This window comes from Simochromis diagramma, unplaced genomic scaffold, assembly GCF_900408965.1.
Source record: "Simochromis diagramma unplaced genomic scaffold, fSimDia1.1 OVJJ01000131.1, whole genome shotgun sequence".
NCBI lineage: Eukaryota > Metazoa > Chordata > Actinopteri > Cichliformes > Cichlidae > Simochromis > Simochromis diagramma.
In genome coordinates, this window is record NW_024387200.1 from 8,718,934 (window position 1) to 8,743,058 (window position 24,125).

Below are 24,125 nucleotides of genomic sequence, written 5' to 3' on the forward strand. Positions count from 1 at the left end.
TGGACATAAGTAATGCATAGTACCTTTAATAAAGCCGATAATGTTCATCTGTACTTTATTGTCCATTGATTTCTTTTCATGCATGATTCTGCGCCAAATTGTTTTTAAAATAAGAGCAGAAACTAAAACCTTTAAAACCAAATACACTCCGCACACAGACACATGCTGACCTAGCACATATATTCACACAAACACAGCATCCTCCTTGGCTCAACATGTCCAGGAGGGATAGCAATTCAAGTGTTGTCCTAAATAGTGATGTTATGATTTAAAGCTAAGTGTGGTAGGAAATCGATTGCCTCAAGCTGTGTCTCTGCTGCTGGAATCATTTTTGTACCCCATGTTGCCACTTCTTCACTCTTTACTACTTTGCTTCATTTAACAGTTAGTTGACTTACAGGAGTTTATTGCAATGATTTTGTGTGAGTAATTCTTATCACCTCTGTTCCCACTGTTGCTTTACATGCTGCCATGACAAAGGTCTCCACACTAGCTTTGAGTATTTTTCTCATCTTATCAGTTAAATCCTTCTTTAAAAATGAGGAAGTAAAAAAACAATAATTGCCCATTCATTTACCAATGAAACACAATGACTCCTGAATTATTCAATCATTTAATGGGAGCATAAAATCATTACCTTTGGCATTACCTAATGACAGCAATACCAGTGATGGCAATTATTTTTCAGCAACCAAATTGAAATTCTTTTATGGTCCTCCTGTGAGCTTTTGTCTGAAAACATCTCAAAAGCTACTCCTTGTAATTGCTGCAGTATATTGACAGGATGCTGGATAAGCTGTTGTTTATTTGTTGGAAGGTCAGGTGCTAGTTTCTCCTCCTTTTCTCTTGTATTTGTCTAAAACGTTAAGCTGACTGAGAGAGTGTGCCTTAGTGTTGTTACATGACATTCAGCCCACGTCTCGCCAGACAGCACATGGGGAAGACTACCGGCTTCTTAATGACTAACTTGCATCAATCTGGTTAATGATGGTGCTGGCTTTGAAGACTGTGAAGAAAGGTGACTCAACATTTTTATAACAAAAGGCTGCTTTGCAAATGGAGGCACGGTTGGTTATTCATTAGTATAGTGTGGCTATTATAAATGAAATCAGCTCCTAGTTCATTTTAAAATGTGCTTACCCAAGCCATTATGTGGCAAGCTTTTTTGCATTGTAAAGCAAACAGGGAGTTTCACATTGACATAGCACAGCACCTATCATACGAGTACATTAGTGCTGCATCTTATATTATACCCTTTGGCACATTTTGACAATTTTTTAATTTGCCCTAATCACTAGCGACATGTGTCACAATTAGAGATGCATGTCAGTGTCTGTGTTATCTTTAGACCCCTGTTCCTTGTGACATTCCATCTGTCTTGCTAATACTGGAGTGAGATATCTTCCTCCTGCCCTGTTACTGTGTGTATAGTTCTAATGAGCTGAGAGTCCTGACAGGCTTAGGCTGAATGTGAATATGACTTAGTCTGTCAGGCCCTGCTTAGGGAAGTAACAGGGCCAGCCTCGAAGAGTGTGCGTGTCTATATAAAGTATTTTTGCGTTGTTTGCATAAATAGGGATAATGGCATTTTGCCCTGCATCAGTTTTTAATAGCTATCATATGAACGGTACAGTACGAACCCCTACTTAAGCTGTCATCTTAGACATGTGTTGAGAAGTTGCAGTCTGCTAACTGACGATAATGTCACATTCAATTTGAAAAGACAAATTTGACACATTTTATAAAATAGCTTGTAGTACACACATAAGAATGCACAAGTATATGAAGTTAGCTTAAAAGCTTAAGAATAGAATAGCAAGAACAGTAATATGTTTTTGTTAGGTTGTTTAATTAAAAAAAATTTACTCATTAATATACATTGATTCGTGTGTAATTATATCTTCCAACAAACCGATGCCTTCTCATAAACGAATAAATTAATCTATTAAAAATACACAGGAGTGGGCGCCAGATTGTGGAAGCCACCATGTTGCCTCACCATCTTAAAAACATGTAGATGGGCTACATACGGCCACATATGTGATAGACCTTATAAATAGCTCTTTTTAACTATACCATTTAGCATTTGTACATGTATATTTTTATGATCTCTTTCTCTCTATTTATGTCTTTCTTCTCTTCTTAATTTGCCTCCTCCACCATTCTTTTCTCTCCGACCTCATTTCCACCTCATCCTCTTCCTCCCAAACTCAAACCTCATGTCCAGAAACGAAGTCAGGTCTTTAACACAAACATAAATATGCTGATTTATTCCTGATTGTCATACTTTTGGTCAGCAGATTAGACATTTGACTTTTCCATCTCCAGATATCTGACAATGAACCTGCTAAGTAAAATTACTACCTGGTTAGAAGCTATTATTATGTAGGCTTGAGGGTCCTTAAAATCACACTTCACCTCTAGTAAACAGTTTGAATACATCCAAATATAGAATGAGAGTTTATGCGCAAAGTGTCCAAGTCCAACAATGTTAGATACACTTTCAATAACGACAAAAAAGTTCAGGATATCCTCAACAACTCACCTGAGTATCGCTCTTATAGGATAGAAGTGATTTTTATTGACTCATAGACTTCTATCAGACTACTTTGACAAAGTTGAACATGTGTTTTAGACAAGTTTTAGACATGGGCACATATTTGTCTGACAGATGAACAGGAGGGGTAAGAAAACAGAATTCACTTGACTGCAATCTATTGATACCTAGTGGTGAGATCTTACACATTGTACCTTTAATGTTGAAACTGAACTATCTTACTCTAATACAGTTTTTACTAAAACTTGGCACTTAAGATTTGTACTCCTGTATACACTTTCAGTAGCCAGCTGTTAATGGAGCTAAATGAAGCTAGATGGAGACATATTACATATTGACTTAAAATGGTTAAAGAAAATGTAGCTTTTGTAGTTCCTATGCTTAGATACAAATCTTCATTTGCAGGTACTTTTTCACTAATTGTATTTGAATATATGCAAGAAGGGAATAAGATTACACCTTGAACTGATGCCCGCTTACTTGCTTTGAATGCTTTGAACAATTGACTGTGCTAGATGCACATCACAGTAATCCGACATCATCCAGACTTGTGCTTGCTGGAAGGTTAAAGACTGGCTAATGTCCACTCTCATTAGCTTTGTGGCATGCACCTGTTAGGAGCAGTGTCTGGAAACTTGGCTACAGTGCATGTGTGAAAAGGGTTTTGGCTTATAAAAGAAGGAAAGCTATTAATGGGTCTTCTTTTGGCTACTTTTCGGTAGACGGAACATTAGTCAAATTTTCTTTAAATATTCACATTTACTGTATTTTTCCCTTCGGCATGTAAGTTTAATGGGATTTAACATGGTTATTTTCGTTTCTGTTTTGCAGGGCTAATGCCTTTGGCTGTTACTGTATTTCATTACAATCAGATATTGACATCTCCAAGGGCCTCATTTATGAGTGCACTGTGTGCGCAAATTGTGTTGGCTTGTTTCGAAGCCTGGAGTCTGTTTATCAATTTTTATGTGTCTATTCACAAATTCTCAAAGTGCACATTCACAAATTCCTAAATGTAGACAAGTGTGCATAAGTACAGTGTAAAATCATCACAGCAACCACTATTTTGAACGTTATAGCAAAATTCATATTTTAATCAATAACACAGTAATCTGTTAAAAATGGTGCACCAATTAAAATAAAACTGCTTACTGCTTTGTAGTAGTCCCGCTTCAGATAGCTGAGGACCGCTCTCTGAGGCCTTTCCTAGATGTGTCACCAATAATTGCAGCTATTTTGTCATCTGTTGAATGGATGACACTAAAGTGGTACTCTGGCCCTCTGCCTGTGGCACTGATGTATTTTTCTGGAGGTTGTCTCTTCTGGGTCCTTTTTGATAAATGAGGACCCCACATCCTTGACTGTGACCCAGTGACCGGACGCCATAAGGCTCAAACCTGTCTATCACAGAAGTGCTCATTCTCACTGTTTTGTGTTTGTCTCATCACCCTCTCTCATTTCTCTCCCTCTAAATGTCCCATCTTTTTTCCTTACCCCCCTTATTCCTCTCGCTCATTTCTATCCTTTTTCTCTCATTTTTTTGCCAGGCTGTGTTTGATGTCGATAAGACAAAAGGTCTGACCCTGGTAGAAATATGGGAGGGACTTAATCCCGAAGATATCAAGGGATGCACTGGCACAGATTTTGAGGTGAGTAATGTAACAGTTAGGCTACTAGCACTATGAAGTGTTTTTGGACTTGGGTTTATTAAACATGAAACTTCTACTTGTCCTCTGTCTAATTTTTTCTAGGTGTCTCCCAACCTGAAGCCTATGCAGCAAATTTAGAGGAGCTTCCACTGGCCTCAGAGATGTGTTTTTGGTTTGTCACTTCATTTCTCTGTGATGAACATCAGGTTATTTAACAGCCTGAAATGGGTCAAATAAGCTTTTAAAAAACATACCTGGTTCAGCCAAGGTTTTCTTGGCAATCAGCATGCAGCTGTCAAATATTTACCTCTTTATTATTAACTAAATTTGATTAACAGAAGTCACTTTACACTGTTATTTTCGTGCTCTTAGAAGGAATGAAGAAAATTGCATTGTTACCTATTACACATTTAAGTTATTAATTTTTTTTTTTACTTATGCGAGTCTTTTACGCAATCATCAGTTTGAAAATTGTTTTAAAAATGTTGATATTATTTTGTTTTTTCCAACTTTACTATTATTTTTAAAAGAAATGATGCAAAAACTCTTTTGAATCAGATTTTCTGGGAAATAAATAAGAAAGGTCAAATATTTGAATCGTGAGACAATTTCCAGTGTTTTGGCTCTCGACACTATAACAGTAGATGTTAAAAGTAGCAATCGGTGTGCAGTTAAGTGGAAACAAGCAGTAATTCAAGAATCACAATATATAATATGAAACATTGCAACTTTTTATATCAGCTCCAGACCTCTCTCGCCTGCTTCATTGGTGAAGGAACAACAGTGGAATATGCGACACCATTTATTATTTGGTTGAACGACTACATATTATCCAACTGTAACTTGAATATGATTGATAAGCTGAAAGGCATGCCTGTGTCTCACTGAAATGTAATGAATGAAAACCAATGTCCTATAGGTCAAGTGAGTATTCATCTATCGTAGAACAAATATGTATGTAGTTGTTTTAAATTGTGCTGTGACATGAAACGGAAAAAAACGTTTGTAGATGAGGCTTCCAGTGTTGAATATGTTTGGTCTTTTTTTTTTAATAATGAAGATGATGAGCCATTATTTTACTATCAACCTCTGCCATAATGTAGACTTGTCTATTTCTCCCAACCTCAGGTGTTTTGAAGCAGGTGGGCTTGTCAGATATTTCAACCAGAAAACATGAAGCCTTAATAATTTTTACAGAGACATTTGCTGTTCAGATGCAATTGTGTGTAAAATAAAATACAAGCTGGCGTGCAGAGTGAAGCAAACTACGTTTTTCTTTCTTTTTGAATAAGAATCTTGAAACCAGCAGATGTGTTTTCAGGTGATTTAGCTCATCGAGAGTTTTTGACGCACTACAGGTTAAAGCTTTGTGTATATGGATGGTGGGCTTAATGTTTACATTCTCGATTTGATTTTTCCACTCGGGCAGAGAGGTGCTGGCATAACCAGAGGCCCGTTACATAACCTGCGAATTCAGCCAGTAGGCTTTTGGGTTCAAGGAGATCAACTGGGTTGGATCATCAAGCAGAAAAATGGAAGAAAGTGACAGGGGCTCCAGCCACCGGCTGTTGATGTTAATCCAGCACACTCCTTCATGAGTCAGACCAAAGCAATACTCCATAAGCCTACATTTTGTAACCTAGTTCTCATACTTGTACTTGAATTCACTGAAGAGGGGATTTGAAGAACGCAGCGGGTTTTAGTAGGAACATGTTTCTGAAAAATACAAATGGATGACCTTGCTTTTGAGTTTTTCAAAAGGGGATATTAAAATGGGTTTTCAAGATTTAGTTAAAGGGACAGAAGTCTTTTTTTAAGGTCCAGGTTTGTGGCAACCAACCCGAAATATTGTTGAAAGCTGACTCTGACATTAACAGCTGTCATGAATTAGACATTTTATTTTATATGATGGCAATTCAGATCCCTTTTTTTCTTTTTAAATATGTATATTGTTCATTTGAACACTGGGTTTAAGGTCAGCCAAGGCAAAGCCTATTATTTGAGAGACCTATGTTTATATTGGGAGACATGGCAGTGATTAGTGATTATGCACAGTATTTATGACAATATTGATCTTTTTTCTGTGCTTTTGCTGGCAATGGTTTGATAAACCGTTCCTCTCGTGACACTCCTCCAAACACATAATTGTAGAAAACACAACCAGATGGGAAAACGACAACAACAAAAAAACCTGATTTTGGCAGAGAAGTCAGTCATCTACTTTGCTGTCATTTAGGTAATAAATTCCGTGGAGTGTTTGGACATCATGATACAGACCATGAAAGAAAAGGTTTTGTATATTCTCCATCTTTATACCATTACAACCTATTTTCTGAATGACTCGTGTTAAGCTGGCCAGCCAACTGATTGTAATCACACTGATTATGCAGAATGGGTCATTTTCATATAGCTTTCAGTGATTCAAGTGCATGACCTTAGCTCAGACATAGGTTAACTAGGAATTAGAATTTAATCTGTGACCATCTTATGTTAAAACCCTACACTAACTGAACCTTTTCGGATAATGCACATATCCAGTCCTCTAAAAAGATGGCTTTAAATGTCCAAAATGTTCTAACCTCAGTAAAAGCATGTCTTGGATTATGGAATCAGCTTGGCAGACCTTTTTACATAGGCTATTCATATCCAACTATGTGGTTCCAAAATATTTAACATGCTGCCCTCATGTGGGGGTGTTCTGGCAACCTTATGGGTTTGTGTAGTCTAGCATTCATGCTCTGTGCATTAATGCTAAAAACATGAGATGATTATATGTTGCCTTTTATTTTGTAAGTGACTAGTACTGAAACATACCCATTGCGGCGTTTAGGCTATGTTACTATTGGGCGACTAAACACCGAATGTTGCCATATTTAGATCCATCCAACCGCATTTTCATAAATGTGCAACACGCCTATGTGTGCTGCTGGGGGGGCTGACTTCTCGGTCGCGCAGTTGTGTCTGTGTGTGTGCGTGAGATAGGGATGCTGAGAGAAAGTGAGGCAGGGCGCGAGTGTGTCTGTGTGTAGAGAGAGAAAGAGAGAGCGCGCGCTCCAGGTTGGCGCAGGCACCGGTCAGGGAGAACGGAGCGTTGTGCAAGGTGGAAGCATGGCTTCGTCTCACGGGAGAAGCGACCTGCGGTTCGCAGACTGGATGGCAAGTTTACCGCAGAGCATGCACACTATCCCGCTCACCAACCTGGCTATTCCCGGTAAGTGGTTTTTTTTTTTAAGACCTTGTCCAAGTGTAATCGGATGAGGAGGATGCCCGTGTCTTTTTAACCTCGCGCATTGCGTACAGCTTTTCTAGTAGATTAGAAACGCACAAATTGACAGTTTCAGATTTGTGTTTACCGCTTCCTAAACTTGAATTGTGCATTTAATACAGCCGTCACTTTCGTTGCACCTCGTTGGAACAAAGGGTAAGACCTGTTGCGCAACCAAAGAAGTACTATGTATTTATAATAGTTCAGTTGCTTGTGTTGCGATCACCTGTCTAACGGTTATCATAATACCCAGCTGTCGTGTTCGTTCTCCGGCCGAGTAAGTATGCACTTAGAAAATAATGATAATAAAGAAAAGGGTCATCTAGAACCACTCTATAGGTTCAGAATAGATGAGCCACGCTGCTCTGTTTGTGCTTTTATGCTGGGGTGGTGGCCACAGGGAGACGGAGTGGGATGGGTGCCGTCTGCACACTCAGATGATCACAGCGCATCCCATTGAAAATGTGCTGTCGGACCTTTATCCAATCAGTGCGCCGGTCTTTTTAACTCCATTCAAATGGGAAATGCTGGTTGTAAAGCCCACCACTGATCTGACTGATAGAATGCCTTATTAGCAGCCAGTTAAATCCATATTCACTGCCTAGCGATTATCACACCTCCACACAAAGCGATTCGATTCTTCATTCTTGTGAATTTCTAATCCTTTGTGCTTCATTCCCTTTCCCCCTCCTTTCTGTCTCACTTTCACTCTTCCGCTCTCTCAGTCTTTTTCTTGCTGAACTCCCAATACCTGAGGTGTTTATTGGTTGGCATGTGCAACATTGCATTTCACATGCAGATGGCTTAGTGGTTGATGTCCAGGGCACGGCATATGACCAAATATGATCACAGCTTTTAAGGATGCCAAGACACATGCAGTCAAATTAGATGTAATGGAATACAAATAAGGACTGGAACAACATAGTATGCATAATCTACGCTTGTAATTTTGCTCAATCATGTGCTGTGCGGAATCACAGTTCATCCATGCCAAGACAGCATGGGAACATGCTCTGTCCCTTTTAATTAGGCATTAATATCTCTCATTGGTTCTGTGGCCTGCAGTCAGCTGAGGATAGCTCAGTTTATCCTTCATTTGGATACAGATTCTGTAAACATCCACCAAATCTTTGCACTTTCTTGTGTTTGCCTGCACATATTTGCCAAGAAACTCCAGAACACAGGATTTCTATCCAAGCTCATTATAGCAACAACCATGTGTTCCTATTGGAGTGTACGTCTGAGTTCTTTCAAAAGTGTGCATCTCATATCACATTCTTTTGTCTCATCATTGAACGCAGCATTAAGCCTTTGTTCAAGCAGGAATAAAACTGGGACAGACAAGAAACAAAAAGGATGGGCGATTCATTTCCTCAAACAAGTCTCATAGCTCCACTTAATTGGAAGAATATTATTTCCAGGATGTTACTGGAAAATGCTGCTGTACAAAACTTATTATACAACCGCTGCTGCCTGTTTCTTAGTTTATTTTTCTGTGCTCACTTTTTTAAAATAGCTATTCACCTACCACAGAGCTTGAAATATCCAGGGGAAAGTAGTACTTTACAGTGTAGGATAATGTGATGGCTGCTACTCCGCTGTTGCCAGAAAACTTCACAGTCTAGCTGTTAGCACACATAACCATCTGAATGATTGACAGTTTATTTTAGGGTACTGAGGTGGCAGATTCATTACTGTCAGATTTTTTTTATATATATAATGTTTTAACAGCATTTGCTGTGCTTCAAGTAACTGGTTAATGAGCTAATGCTGCCAAATTATTTGTGCATATAGCACATTAAAGATACTCAAAGTAGCAGGTGTTTGACGGCTACAACAGCTGTATAACAGATGTGTAACAGATTGCATGTGCTTACCTGTTACATTTGAGTGGTTCAACCTGCAAAATCTTGTTATGAAAGCAGTTTATATGCTACAGTACATATGATGCTGACAGTGGTTGTTCACTCATTTTAAATTCCTGCTATTTCTTGTTACTTTGTGTGATTGATGGACAATTCAAAAAATTACAATGAGACTGATCCAGTGACGGTAAACTTAGCAATGTCACCTACCTCTGTCAAGTGAACTTAAATACAGGTTATTTACAGTATTTAAATATGAGAGATATTAACAGATAAAAATCTGTTTTCATTTAGAGGCACTTAATGAGATTGCACGGCTAGATCCATATAGTTTTGGACACAGACACAATTTTTGTTCTGTCCATCTGCACTGTAAAGTGTCATCCAATGAATTTTGCTGAACCTGGGTTGTTTCTCTGTGTCTTTGTCACATCATCAGTGCATACTAAATGACCCAGTGCAACGTATTCCCATGCATAAGGAGCATCCAACATATTTAATAAACGATGTTGTATACTATGAATCTTGGACAAAATATCAGGTGTATGTTCTCAGAGCAGCCAGAGTAAGAAATGAGGGTTGGAAAAAAAACACAGCATTTTTTATCCTGAGAGAAGGTTGCAAAGGAAAGTATTCCTTAACCTTTTGCTCTTCCAGGTAAGGGGCAAAACACTGCAAAGTCTGTTCCTGAATGCCAACAACATGGTCAAGACAATCTGAAATAGAGGAATGATCAATTTTGTCAAACTTAGCAGGCCCAGCTGAATTGAAATTGCATGATTTACCGAGTTCAAAAACACATGTGAATCATTTGACACTTAAAGGAGAGCTGACTCAGTGTGGTTGTGAAACCTGGAGAAGATTTGTCCAGAAAAAAGAGATGAGCTGTGAACAGAGCTTTTTTTTTTCTTCTTCTAGAATTACAGTATATAACAATAGTACTGAGGAAGGGTGTTATCTGAGGGAGTCAGATTTAGATGTTTTTAACTGGATGACACTGGGACAGCTCTTGTCCAGTTTATTTGGAATAACTGCACATTTCTAATTTGTTTGTTTGTTTGTTTTATGCTATGACTCATGACTGAGCACAGTTGCGTTGTGGCTGTTTGATTAATTATGTGAGAATAATACATGCTCTCATTTTCTTAATCCTGCTAATCCACTGCAGACTACCTTGTTTGAGACCTAAGAACATGGTAGCACTTAGGCATGACTCAGCTTTCTGCATTGTCCCTACATGCCACTTTGGCCTCCGGCTGTGCCGACATATCGCATCTATAAAAGTCAAATGGCTTGTGCCTATAATAATTGGAACTAGGTTGAAGGGCTGTGCAGGAGAGGAAAGAAAGACGTAGTAGAATATTAAATATTTGGGTCATTGAAGGGAGAGATGTTGAGGGAGAGGGAGCAGCTACCTTTCTTGTTTTACCCAGGCTGATTAGTGTTTGACTCTTTTCCTGTGGCTACTGTTAAATCTGCCAGGTGAGGGCTGCAGACTGGCTGGCTGCGCATTCCTCTCAGCAAGATGGTCAGCAGAAAGGTGTGCCACCAGAGATACTGTGAATTTCTTTCTCTGTCACCATGAAACAAGCTTAAGAGGGGGAAGGGAAGATCTGTCACGTTTTTACTACCATAGTAATTAAAATGGATTTTCAGTACTTTGTGTGGTGGTAGGTGTATAATTTGAATTATGTGCTCACTGGCATGTACAATATCTGTGTCGTGCAGGTGTGCATGACAACTAAATGAATCAGCACTATAGTAGCAATACAGTATTAGTCACTTATTATGAAATAATTTTTATGGGTTTATTTAAGCACCTAAAATATTCAAATGTATTGTCTTAATAAATTGAACTGGTGAGTGAAACCATATCTTTCTGGATCGTTAAAGCTACATTAATTAATATTCAGCGATTATGAATCAGAAGAACTGCAAAATAGACTGCTAGCATGCAATTTATATACATTATACATTTATTATTTATATTATTTTTGCCTTAAACAAAGACTTTAAAACACCCTTAAGAACTAGCAGCTGAAACCCGTTTACATAGACTTTCTCAGTTACTTTAGAAAGCGATGAAATCTCAACTTTTAGTTTTTTTTACTGTTTATTTCTTATTTCAGAGTACAATGATTAAATGGTGCATCATATTGTGATAATTTGGTCAACACACTTTTTAAGTACTTTATTTACTTCACGCCCGTGGCCGGTTTCAAATCACCAATTAACCTAACATGCATGTCTTTGGACTGTGGGAGGCAGCCTGGAGAAAACCAACTCAAACACAGGGAGGACATGCAATCTTGTCCTCCCTGTGTCCTCCCTTGCTGTGAGGCAAAAGTACTAAGCACTATAACACCGTGCCGTCCCATTCCATTACATGCAGATAATATTGATTATTTTAATACCGGGGAAGAAGGCTGATTTACACTTCTCTATACTACATTTTCAGGCTCAGGGGAGCCATTCTTCACCTCCTGAGTAACAGCTCAAGGCTTTAGGTAAGCAATGAATAGCATGAATTACCAAGGGGGATGGGTGAAGGCAGTGGTATTAGGTTAAGATAGTCTTGCAAGAAATAACAACCAATCCACTGTAGAAGAGGCATCTTGAGTTTCAGTGGTTCCCTCTGGATAGAGAAAAAGGCTTGCCCTGGACTTTTAGCTGTAAAAGGCCATTAGTCCCCTGATTAGATCACTTTGACGCCACTTAAACCCCTATAGAGCAAGATGGATGAATGGTATTAGATGCCAAGATAAACACTGGTAGTGCGGATGTTTGAAGAGGGGGAGTCAGTCAACTCAAAGCCACTGAAAAACAGGATATAATGTGCAATACAAAAGCGAAAGGAGGATCTTTGTTAGAGAGAGAGAGAGAAAGAGAGAGCAAGAATGCCCATCTTAGAGCTATTTCCTTCTATGGCTCTTTATCTGTGAATCAAGACCCTCCTTAATCTGAGTGAAATTTTGTTTTGCCAAAGATATTGTGTGTATCTTGCTTGTTTGGAGCTCATGAGGATTTTACAGTTAGCAGTTTTGCAAAGAATTCCCTCGTTTGCAGCATTGTATTATGCTGATGCATGATACTCATAATTAGCCACTCATTAGCCAACATCATATATTTGTGGAGTTTTCACTTTTATAAGTTGCTTAAAGAAAATTAAAAAAAATATTGTAGAATCCAAAAGAAATGGTTCAGTGTGGAATTCTCCACTGGCTCGTTTCCCACCATTTGCAGTTAATTGCATTTCCAGCAGAGACACTTATCTTAATAGTCACATAGTCTCAAAGTCAAATAATTCAGCCTCATCAGAAATACAGTGTGCACACTAATGCTCAAACAAGATGGAGAAAATAAAGTGTTAAGACAGGAGAAAAGGAACTGGAGAGTTTGAAAAATAGATGGAAAGAGTAACACTTGCAGAATTACTGTAAAAAAAAAAAGAAGTGTAAATGACTAAATTATGTAGAGTCAGAAGCCTATATCTATCTTGTAGTAACATTTAACTCATCTCCATCCTGTCAGTTTTCGTTCTCTTCTCATTTTTTTCTTCTCTTCTCCTCTTTCCTCTACTCAGCATCCTAAAATAGATCTAAAAAGAGTCCGTGGAGAGTGGTAATGTTTTGTAATGAAAAAGGGCACAAACCACCAGTGGTTCTCTCTGAATGCTCTGCTCTCATTCAGTCAGAATGACTCAGTTAACAAAGGTCAATTCTCTAAGGTAACAGTAGCAGCACCCAGCACCACTGTCATCAACATTGTCATCATCATCACTCTGTTTCACCTTGTTTAAGTCTTTTTTTGTTGTCTCTGTGGCACTCTTGTTCATCTTCTCTCTTTGCAGTTTGAGACTCTTCTTCTTGTGTGCGGCTGATATTTACATGTCAGAGAAAAGAGTTCCCTAAGTTTGCTTTCCAATGAAAGTGCTACACAAGTGACATCTACTTGTATTATTCTGGGATATGTTTTTTTTCAGGGTGCTTTAGTTTTTTCTGTGTACACATCTTCTATTTTATCAAAGTTAAAGTGATCAAACAGCTTGACAGTAGTTTGTTTGGATATTGTTTGCGGTAGGTAATTCATATCAAACACTGGACTCTATTCCCCATTAATGCCTTTCCCAGTAATTGCATATTTTAAATACAGAGAGGAATGTTCATTCTCATGGCAGTAGCATGAAGATTTTGCACATTTGTATATTATTGTAATTTACTGTCTGCATTTGGTGACAAAGATTATCCGGTCAGTGGTCTTTTTATTGATTTACCTGCTGCTTTTTTCATTCATCATGACACTCGATAGAAGTATCACAGTCACCGCACATTTGCACTCTGGTAAAAGCTAAGAAACAGCTGTACTTCTTAAGCAAACTTAAGTGGGCTGAATTCCTGTGTCAAGTTCTTGATAACATTTACAGAGGATCAGTGTAAAGCCTGGTAACTGGAAAAATCAGGAACTGGCACGAAATGTGCACACCCCAAGACCTGGAAACTCTGCAGGTGATTAATACTGCTCCAAATGTCACCAGTACCAATCTATGGAACATAAGTGATAAACTATATAAGACAATCCACCCCAGTCACAACCTGTTATGTTGTATTTGCTTCTAAAGCTAAAATGAGAAGTATAAGAAGTTTAAAATCTTACACTTTGAAATGTGAAGTTTTTTTGTCTCTGTAGACAAGTTTGAAATGACTCAGTTCTGAGCTGCTGTTGTTTGTTTTTGTGAGAATGAAAACTAATTGTGTGGATTGTAAGTTTCAAAAACTGAAATGCTTCCACACATTTCCAAATGAATGTTTTTCCCTTGAGAAATGGCAGACCATCAAGGTGGAGCATAAACAATAATTAATCACATTCAGGGCTCAGGCATCATAATAGTATTGGAGTGAAGTTCTCACATTTCTGCAAATTCTCACAGATGTTCTGCACACTTGGCAAAAGATTTGGCCCTCCAGGGTTGATACTGTCTCAGCTTTTCCTGTGAGATTGTTTCTCTCTGCAACATGGCATCAACCATGGGCTTTTTGTCATACATATTTATAGAAGTATTTGTTAGCAATGCAAAACAAACCTCATTAGTTTCCCTCAGGTGCTAGGCTTTCATTAAAAACTAATAAAATATAGTTTGTTGCTAGATCCTTGGGGACTGTTAGATTTAATTTATATCTTATAACTGTTCTTCTTTCCCCAAACAGAACAACACATATCTCAAGGAGAGTGGCCTATGCAGCTTGATGGGTGTGTAGCTATTAGAAGTGTGTGTTGCAAAACTGAAACAATTATTCAGGTTATTGGTTAAAGGGCAGCAGCCACTTCAAGTGTAAATTTATTGTTTCAGTGATTTTTTTTTCTTTTTAATTAAAGAAGGCCAAACTTACCTTTTCAAACATCTCATATGTGATATTGCTTACTTACTTATTTTTACTTATATACATTGTGAAGAGGTATTTGCCCCCTTTCCTAAATGTCTTCTTCTTCTGTTATTCATATTTATCAAACAAATGTTAATTAGAAAAAATTAAGTTCTAATAGTTGTAAACTTTCCCAAGACTGGCCAGCCTAAATTACTCCAAGAGGTCATCAACAACTCATCCAGTGGTCACACAGGAACCCAGAACAGCATGTAAAGAACTGTAGGTCTCACTTGACTCAGTTATGGTCAGTGTTTATGCTCTTTGCCAGAAAAATCCAGAAGGAGAATGTGCAGCTTGGTTATGGAGCAGGACAATTTATTATTGTTTTGTTTATTCGTATTGTTGCCCTTGCTGCTTAACTAATTTCTCCTCGCGGGACCATAAAGTATTGCATTGAATTGAACTGATCTGAAACACACCAGCAAGTCCACCCCTCAAAGGCTCAAAAACCAACTTTGGCCTAGTCAAAATCTGGATTTAAATCTAACTGATATGTTTGGCATGACCCTGGTTTCATGTTCAGAAACCAACCATACAGTCATGTGAAAGAGTCATTGTCTATTATCACAAGTGGCTGATCAAATTTCTTGCTACCAAGGGTGGCATCGCCAGTTATTACGTTTAGGGGGCAATTACTTTTTTCACATGGGGCCATGTAGGTAGGGGTTGCTTCTACCCCGTGATAGATGAAATCATTATTTAAAGACAGCTTATTGTATTAACTCAGGTTATTGTTGTGTAATATTACAATTATTTAATGATCTGAAACATGTAAGCATGACAAATATGCCAAAAAAAGATGTCAAGATGGGGGCTTAAATAAATTACTTAAATTGTTTGACTTTTTCACCACACTGCAAGGGTCATTTCAGTGACAAGCGCCCTAAAGGCATCAGCAGTAGCGTAGTTTTCAACATTGACTGGATGACTGGATAATGAAAATAATTTTGCGATGATTATGATTTGTTGTTGCACAACTTTGAGCCCTAAAAAGCAAAGATTTTCTGCAGAGGCAGCTGTTAGAGTCGGTTAAGGTCATGCTCTGCTACGCTGTGACCCTGGTGGTGCGGCTTAGCCAGTAGTAATGCGACTGCTGCCCTGCCCCAGGATTCAGCTGTCTACTCAGCTCATGGTCATTCGCTGTGCTGACTGTGAAGACCTAGCACCGCTATATAGATAGCTGAAGGTCAGTTCAGGCTCTGTGTCAGAGGGGTGGTGGTGGTAGAAGGTGAGGATGTGAAATGTAAAGGGGATAATGAAGAAGTCTCAGTGATTATGAGAGGAGCAGGAGATGTTAACTGCTCAAGCAGAACACACAACCTTCAGGTCTATTTTACAGCTGATCCTGAGTTTGTCTCAAGGAAATAGTTAAATGTCACAAAGGAATCACCATTCACTGTACAGACTGGCTTACACAAATGTATTTTTTTCACCATTTCAATTTTAATACAACTAAGAAAACATCAACTGTATCACTGTTAATAACAAAATAAATATGCTTTTAGAGGTTTTTCACAGATTCAACTGCCTGTATTCATGTGACTTGTTTTATTTCCTGAGGCTTGTAGATGTCTGTATCTAAGATTTTTGCTGCCAATCAGAATCAGAATCAGAATCAGAATGGGGTTTATTGCCAAATGTTGAGCAGGTTTACAACATTAGGAAATTGCTGCGGTGCTTCAGTGCAAACATGGTGTCATAAATAACACTTAAATAGACATGGAAAAAATAAAAGTAGGGATAAGAATTAAAAGTGCTACGTGGAAAGATATGTGCATGAGATATACATGAGAGTAAGAATTAAGATCCAAAATGATTGTGATGCCCAAGGCTCCAAAGATGACATTTGGAAAATTTCACAGCATGTATCTTTTCAGATACGGTTCCAGAGCTTGTTGGGAAAACTCTGACAGAAGACATAGACCTTTAAATTTTGATCATTCAGAGATATTGGTGAGAAGCGTAGTTGTGTGGAAGCAATTTAATGGCAGGTCCACTTGTTAAGCAAGTGTGTCTGAATTTAAGCAGGAATCCAAAACCAGGCATTTCGCAGTTAGAGGTCTATCCTAGTTTAAAGCTTAGTTTAAAGTCTTCATATCCAGAGTGGATAAAATAGTTGTCATCCAGGTTGTAAATTTGTTAAGTCAAAGGCTGTAATTTTTCTTGATTCTTTATTTTGCCTTTAATTTACACCAAAACTCAGTTTTATCGGATAAAACTTTATTAAAGAATGACCATCAGGAATCTGATTTCCTTGGGATTCTGACAGGGACATAACTGGATTTAACTTTGAACTATTAGAGTATAAGTAAGATGGATGTGTGTGTGTGTGTGTGTGTGTGTGTGTGTGTGTGTATATATATATATATATATATATATATAGATAGATAGATATAAATAAAAGACAGATATCTCGCCATAAGAACAGTTTCTTCCCCTCTGCTGTTGGACACATGAACAATAAACGTACGACTGTTCCCGCCACTAACACATGACCCTACGCTGTGTTCACTGCATCATTCCATGTTTTGGCACTGATCACCACCTGCACTCATGTATATATCTTTCTACGTAGCACTTTTAATTCTTATTCTCATGTATATATCTCATGTATATCTCATGCATATATCTTTCTACGTAGCACTTTTAATTCTTATTCTTACTTTTATTTTTTCATGTCTATTTAAGCGCAATTTATGACAGTATGTTTGCACTGAAGCACCGCAGCAATTTCCTAATGTTGTAAACCTGCTCAACATTTGGCAATAAAACCCTTTCTGATTCTGATTCTGATTCTGATCTACAATAAAGTAACTTATCCAACAACGTTTCACAAATCTCCAAACAATGGACAAACAATGAAGCAGAAAATCAACAGATCCAATTCAACTATCCATTTTTTGACCTGCTTGTCCAGTTCAAGCTTGTAGAACAGACTGATAATAAAAACAGCAGTAAGGGGTGCTGGTATAACTCACTGGGTTGAGCAGGTGATCTGTGTGCTGTACAGCATGCAGATGCCTGAGTTTGAAGGTGCCCTTAGGGCATATAAGGCATGTCTTCCTCTTTCTCTTTCTTCCTGGGTTCTCTCCGGGGTTCTATCTCCATAATGTATATAAAAAACATTACTAAGTCATAGCCGTTTGTATTGAGTATTGTAGTACTTAATGGTTACATGAATTTCCCCCAATTTAAGTCATTTTTCATGCTAGGGCAGCAGTTTGTTGGTAGGCTGCTCCCACCAAGATGAATGAATGTTTGGCCTCAAACTGAGGGAATCTATAGGCTAGCATACTTTATTTAGCATGTGGACCATACTGTACCAAGGAGTACATGCCAAATAATACTTAAAGAGGGAGAGAATAGGAATTACCTACCAACAAGTGCAAAACTAGCAAAATAGCTATGCCTTATAAGGAAATTGTAAACTTACTGCAGTGTTTACCTCAGAGGCTTTTGTTCTGCCTGAGTAATGTGAAGGAAAAAAAATAGGTGTGCACAGGCTTTCTTCTTCAAGCTGTCCGAGTTCATGATTTGCAACCTTGGATGCTGTTTTTCGTGTAGTTAGTTTTGTTACCTTGGTTTTGGGCTATTTCTCAGTAATGACCTCAACTTTCAGTCGTCTCCCACCAGAAACGACACCTGCAGTAGTCAGTATGCAGACTCATGTTTGTGTTTCCCCCAGGATCCCACGATTCCTTCAGTTTTTACATCGATGAGGCATCTCCAGTGGGCCCCGAGCAGCCAGAGACGGTGCAGAACTTCGTTTCTGTTTTTGGCACGGTGGCCAAGAAGCTAATGAGGAAGTGGTTGGCTACACAGACTATGAACTTCACGAGCCAACTGGAGGCTGGGATCCGGTTCTTTGACCTGCGCATCTCCACCAAGCCCCGTGACCCTGAAAATGAGCTATACTTCGCCCACGGGCTCTTCAGTGCCACGGTCAGAAAAGAGTACAGTTTTGATGGTTTTTGATGTGATGACTGTTTAGCAATGCTTGTGGTTGCTAAGTGATGTCTAACCATCTCTGTGTGTGTGGCAACATATTTATATTTGAGTGTAGACTGAGAGCCTAATTATACAAGGTCCTTCAGAGATTTGAAGTACACAGTTCACAGTCTGTATGTCTACATTTAATATCATTAAATCACTAAAGATCTTAATAATGTGCATATTTTGCTTTTTTTTTTTTTTTTTTTTTGCTTTTTTTAGGTCAGAGAAGGCCTAGAGCAGATCAGCAGTTTTCTGTCAGCTCATGCCAGAGAGGTGGTCTTCCTGGATTTCAACCACTTCTACGGCATGCAGAACCTGCACCATGAAAAACTGGTGACCATGCTAAAGGAGGTGTTTGGAGAGAAGCTCTGCCCTGTTGTTTTTGCTCAGGAGGTATAAATACACTTAACTTTTAACAGGGAGGAGGAGGGGTATGTGAAGTAGGAGCAGCTGAACATTTTTCTGATGCTTCTTTCGTCTTACCAAGAACATCTTATTTAGCTGAGTTCAAAAGACCTCAAGCAATTATTGTTTTCTCAGCACCGCACAACAGTGATTTTGTGTTTTGATCAGTACCGATGTAGAATTATGGTTATTACATCTCTAATCATAGTTCATTTTTTCACTCAGAACATGCCCATTTGCTTAGGAGACAAGTAGAAAAGTCTCCCTAAGATGAGACTTTGCTCTTTGAAGGTTTTTCAGGGGTTCTTTTTGTCTTTTTTCCCATCCAATTGTGGCCCATCTTCATCTCCCACCCTCCCCTGTAACTGAATAACCTAAAATAAGCAGTACCAGTTAGCCCTACAATTCATGAACTACCACAATCGCTGACACCACTCTAAGATGAGCACCTTCCTGTCAGGTGCAGCAGCTGAGTGAAAGAAAAAGAGGGCAAAAAGGCCAAGAGTGACTAGTAGGTTCTGAGAAAACAATGAGCTTCTCCTCAGTGTTTAATTTTGTAGACGGAGACCTGAGACTGTAAGTTTATCTGCCATTCCCTTGTCATCTCTATAGCCCACATTTGCTTTGCTATTCAAAGTTAATCCACTTCAGCACTGTTTTCCAGCACTTGTTTGGTCTATTTTAAGAACTAATATTCAGCTGCAAGCCCATTTTTCAAAAAAATAAATCAGCTCAAATAATCTGCTGGAAAAGAAGATGTGAAGTGTATGTGTCTTGGGATTGTGATGAAAAGGTGTATTTTTGCTGTAATTGACACTCCCTGAGGATCATCTAGCTCATTGCTGTTACCGGTTGCTTACGATTAATTAATATTGCTATCCAGCATTTCTGTCATCGGATGTAGCCAACAAAATGTGCTGCTGATGTCCAGCTATACACATAAGCATGTATTTGTAAGAATGCAACTTGTGGGAGACAGTCTCACTGTTTTTACGTCTGCAAAAATGCTTTCAGAAATGTATCATCACGTTAGAGTCAATGTAATTCACTTAAAATAGATTTTATATGTAGTTTGGTTCACTTACAGCTCTCTGTTGGTGTTTTATTGAGCCACTGACTTCAAAAATAACACATCTGACACCTTCTGTGATAAGTCAGTACTAAATATTGAAGATGCATCACTCTGAGAGAAATTCATTCATTCAGAACTAATTCAGAACTAAGCTGTCAATAAATCAGCTACCTGTTCAGGTTGTTTTATGTTCCTCAGTTTATAACCTCTTGCTACTATGAACACCTCCCTCCCTCACTCAGGTGAGTCTTCAGTATCTATGGGAGAAGGAGTACCAGGTGCTTGTCTTCTACCACCATCCCATGGCCCTGGAGGTGCCCTTCCTGTGGCCAGGCCAGATGATGCCTTCTCCCTGGGCCAACACCACTGATCCGGAGAAGCTGATTCAGTTTCTGCAGGCATCTATCACTGACCGCAGGTACATTTCATATTCATGAATCCAGTGTCTGCTACACAGAGGAAGAAATCGGATAAAATCTGTTGTGTTCCCCACATAAATTTTTTTAATCACTTTAATTAATGATCCATGTTTCATTAACTTGGTTTTATGTTTTGTAACTTTGCAAATGAGCCATAAGGATTAAACACAATGGATCTTTTTTATCATGATGTAGATATATTGCAGTGCTTAAAGGTCTGTACAAATAATTTGACTTGCTTTTGGCTCCTTTGCTTAACTTACTGATTTCATCAGCATGCTGCTACCAGTAAGCAGGCTTTAAAAAGATTAATTGCAGTAAATGCAAAGTAATTAATTCAAAGGTAAAGCAGTGAATTATATAAGAAGTAGCACTTCTGTAAAGCAAATATATTATGGTGACTATTAAAAAGGAAGAAAGTTACAGCAAAGATAACATGTAAACCCTCAACGTTTCTCTTGCAGGAGGAAGGGGACATTCTTTGTCTCCCAGGTGGTTCTGACACCAAAAGCCAGCACTGTGATGAAGGGTGTGGCTAGTGGACTGAGAGAGACAATTACAGAAAGGTGTGCATGCTCATTTATGTGCGTGTTTTTGTGCTCATGATCGCTATTACGCTAGGCCTAGCAAAAAATGCATTGTTACCACCAGTGGTGGCACACAGTCTTCTTCCACACATACACAGACGCTCAGTTTTGTGACCAGAGTTATGGAAACACCTCAGGCACCAGAGCCCACAGAAGTGATTTAGCCATAACAGCTCGCAACAAAAAATCACAAGCGTGTGTACCCTGACAGATACACACTTTAGGAGTCAAATGTGAGTCATTGTGGCATTTTGTAACTACAACCAAAGGCATGGTGGTTTCTACAGGTGTCCCCAGGCATTTGACACTGGCCTAATTCGAGTTATTGTTTTTCTTTCATCTTTTTTTGTCTGGAATAGCTGCCATAAACCAGAGGCAATTTTTCCTCACGTTATGTCTCCTCTTTCCAGTTATGGTACACAACTTTTTTTAAAATTATATTAATTTACCCTTAGCTTTGTCTGTTTCATTCCCTCTTAATGTCCCCAGTTTGTTAAAAGCATCAACAGCAAAAGCATCAATTTTCCTGGCATGAATTATTCATTTGATAATTCCACTATCAGCCTCTCTCACCAGGCGTTTAGTTACTTTGATGTAGGCATCCTTCAGAATCCCATCCAAGCGTTTTGCACATAGACTGCCAGCGTTGGACTCAGCGTAACAAGAAAGCAAACAACGAGGAGACAACGCGTAGATTTTATTTTTAATTTTTATGCAGAAAGCTGCTCTTCTTTGTTGCTCAGCTCACGTGAACATGTCCGGCATGTTCAGAGTGTCCTTCACGCAGCTGGTGTCTGGCTCGCAGACATCACATGCAGCATCACAGGGATCTTTTATCTCAGCACGCCCCTCTCTGTGTTTAACCAACTGTGAATCATCCCTTCCTCTCTTCCTTTTTTTGACATCATTTTTTTCCCCTTGCACTCTTTCCACTAACATGATTTTTCTTTTCATTTCTCCCAGGGCTTTACCAGGTATGATGCAGTGGATCAGATCTCAAAGACCCGGGGAGAGCGGCATTAACATCATCACAGCTGATTTTGTGGAGCTTGGAGAATTCATCAGCGCCGTCATCACCCTCAATTATCACCTGGATGACGAAGACGACGATGCGACCTGAGAACCCGCAACGGGCGTCAAGGAGTGCAGTCACCACCACTGATACTAGTGGTTGCGTCTGTGCTCTCACTCTTTTCTCTTTGGCATTTATTTCAGGAGGGGGAGCTAAACGGCTCCTTTCACTTTATTTAGGGCTATAGTGAGATGAGCGGTCAAATGGAAAAAGGAGATTGAGGAATTTCAAGTTGAGACTGGTAGACATAACGCTGATGTTCGGTTGGAGCACTTTGAGAGTGAGGTTTTGTTTTGTTTGTGTCCAGTTTTAGGGGATCCAAAAGATTTGATTATTTTGTTTGTTTGTTTTTTCAGGTAAAATGTTTATTTTCTTTACTCCCTGTGCTGTAAAAATCCCCGCTTTGTCCACTGATCAAATGCACTGTTTTCAGGCTTACCACTTCATCACGGGTAGGTTCCTCAGAGCATATCAACCGTCTGCTAAATGTATTGGTACATCAATCGTGGTATTCTAGTGACAGTGACAGTTTTTTCAGAGGCTGTTTATAATAAGTCTGTATGTATCTCAAACTTTAGGCCGGTGTAAGTAGCTAGCAGTTGTATGTCTTGTTTGGCAAATCTGTCCAAGTGAATTCTCTCTCTTTTGTTTTTAACAATATGCATCTTTGGTCAGATCACTGCGGGTGTTTTTGAAAACGCCTCCAGCAGCTTGAATGCAGAGTGTGATTAAAAAGTGTTGTTCCAATGTGTTTATTCAATACATAGACAAAAACGAATCATTCCCATTTCTTTTTGAAACTGTATTCCCTCGTGGGATTTTCACCCAGTAAGTCTCCACTGAAGCCAGCTTGCAGCAATGGCGTTTATTAGACACCTGTGTACTCTAAAACGATTTATCGATAGATTAAAATGATTCATGCAGTAATTCAAAACCATATTGCAAGAGAGAGTGAGAGTGCAGCTTGGCTGGCCGACAAGTGTTCTAATCATGTAAGATGGATACACAGCGGTCTCTTGTGCATGAGCACTAAAACAGTAATTTTCACATTATCTGTTTGATTCATATTGCAAGACAAGCATCAGTTCTCACTGTTGGAAATGAAGTTGATGAAGCAAGACATTTCTAATGAGAAGGCATTCAGTGTGACTTTTTTTTTTTGCATTCTGTCGTGGGTGTTGAGTCGTGATAGCCAAGTATAAAAATACAGTATATCTGGGTGCCACCGTCTGCATTTCCTTGGGGTGCAACGATACACAAAATTCACGGTTCGGTTCGATACTTTGGTGTCACGGTTCGATTTTTTTTCGATACAAAAAGAAATGTTCATGCCTTTTTAATTTGTCATTTATTAAATTTTCACGGCACATTCCGCACCACATCTCTGTGCGTTCATCATTTGTTTGAAGCCAGCTCACCTCCTGCAAATACTTTTCCGAGAATACGTGCTTCTTTTGTGGTTCGGACTCTTGACATTTCTTTGGAGGTGGAGGAACATCACAGTAATTGCTTAAAGGAGCTTCTTCGACATCTTTAAGAGTTCTAAACAAATGTCTGTCCTCCTCCAGAAAATCTTATGTACGCAAACACGTGTTGCAACTTCTTATCTTGTGCACGTTTTTTTATTTTGACAGCGAATGCGCACCTGCGGACCACTTATGTGCAGCCCTGGTTATTTAGCTCGTCATATTGCAGCCACAGAAATTCTTTTGTCCATGAAACCATAAAGCTGCACTTTATTTTTGCCTTATAGTCTGATTTGTCATAACTTTTCCGTTTTGTGGTAAGCTTTTCTTTGGCTGTCACTTCTTCACCCTG

General features: G+C 38.9%; 2 protein-coding genes across 3 annotated transcripts in view; both read left to right on the plus strand.

Annotated features, from left to right (window-relative positions):
* Window positions 1-5,472, plus strand: part of oxct1a (3-oxoacid CoA transferase 1a) — a 52,687-nt gene extending 47,215 nt beyond the window's left edge. Inside the window, exons 18-19 of one of the 2 annotated variants that reach the window (XM_040050396.1) lie at window positions 4,105-4,206; window positions 4,309-5,466. In XM_040050396.1, coding sequence (XP_039906330.1) covers window positions 4,105-4,206; window positions 4,309-4,344 — 138 coding nt within the window. In that variant the 3' untranslated portion in view covers window positions 4,345-5,466. Of the gene's footprint in view, window positions 1-4,104; window positions 4,207-4,308 lie in introns of both variants that reach the window. The other variant, XM_040050398.1, reaches the window with a different exon arrangement.
* Window positions 5,473-5,593: 121 nt separating this feature from the next.
* plcxd3 (phosphatidylinositol-specific phospholipase C, X domain containing 3) lies at window positions 5,594-23,564 on the plus strand. Its single transcript, XM_040050402.1, has 6 exons — window positions 5,594-7,417; window positions 18,445-18,701; window positions 18,972-19,145; window positions 20,472-20,647; window positions 21,113-21,214; window positions 22,199-23,564. Exons 1-6 carry the CDS (start codon window positions 7,315-7,317, stop codon window positions 22,353-22,355), a joined length of 969 nt encoding a protein of 322 aa, XP_039906336.1. The 5' UTR covers window positions 5,594-7,314; the 3' UTR covers window positions 22,356-23,564.
* Window positions 23,565-24,125: the final 561 nt, after the last annotated feature.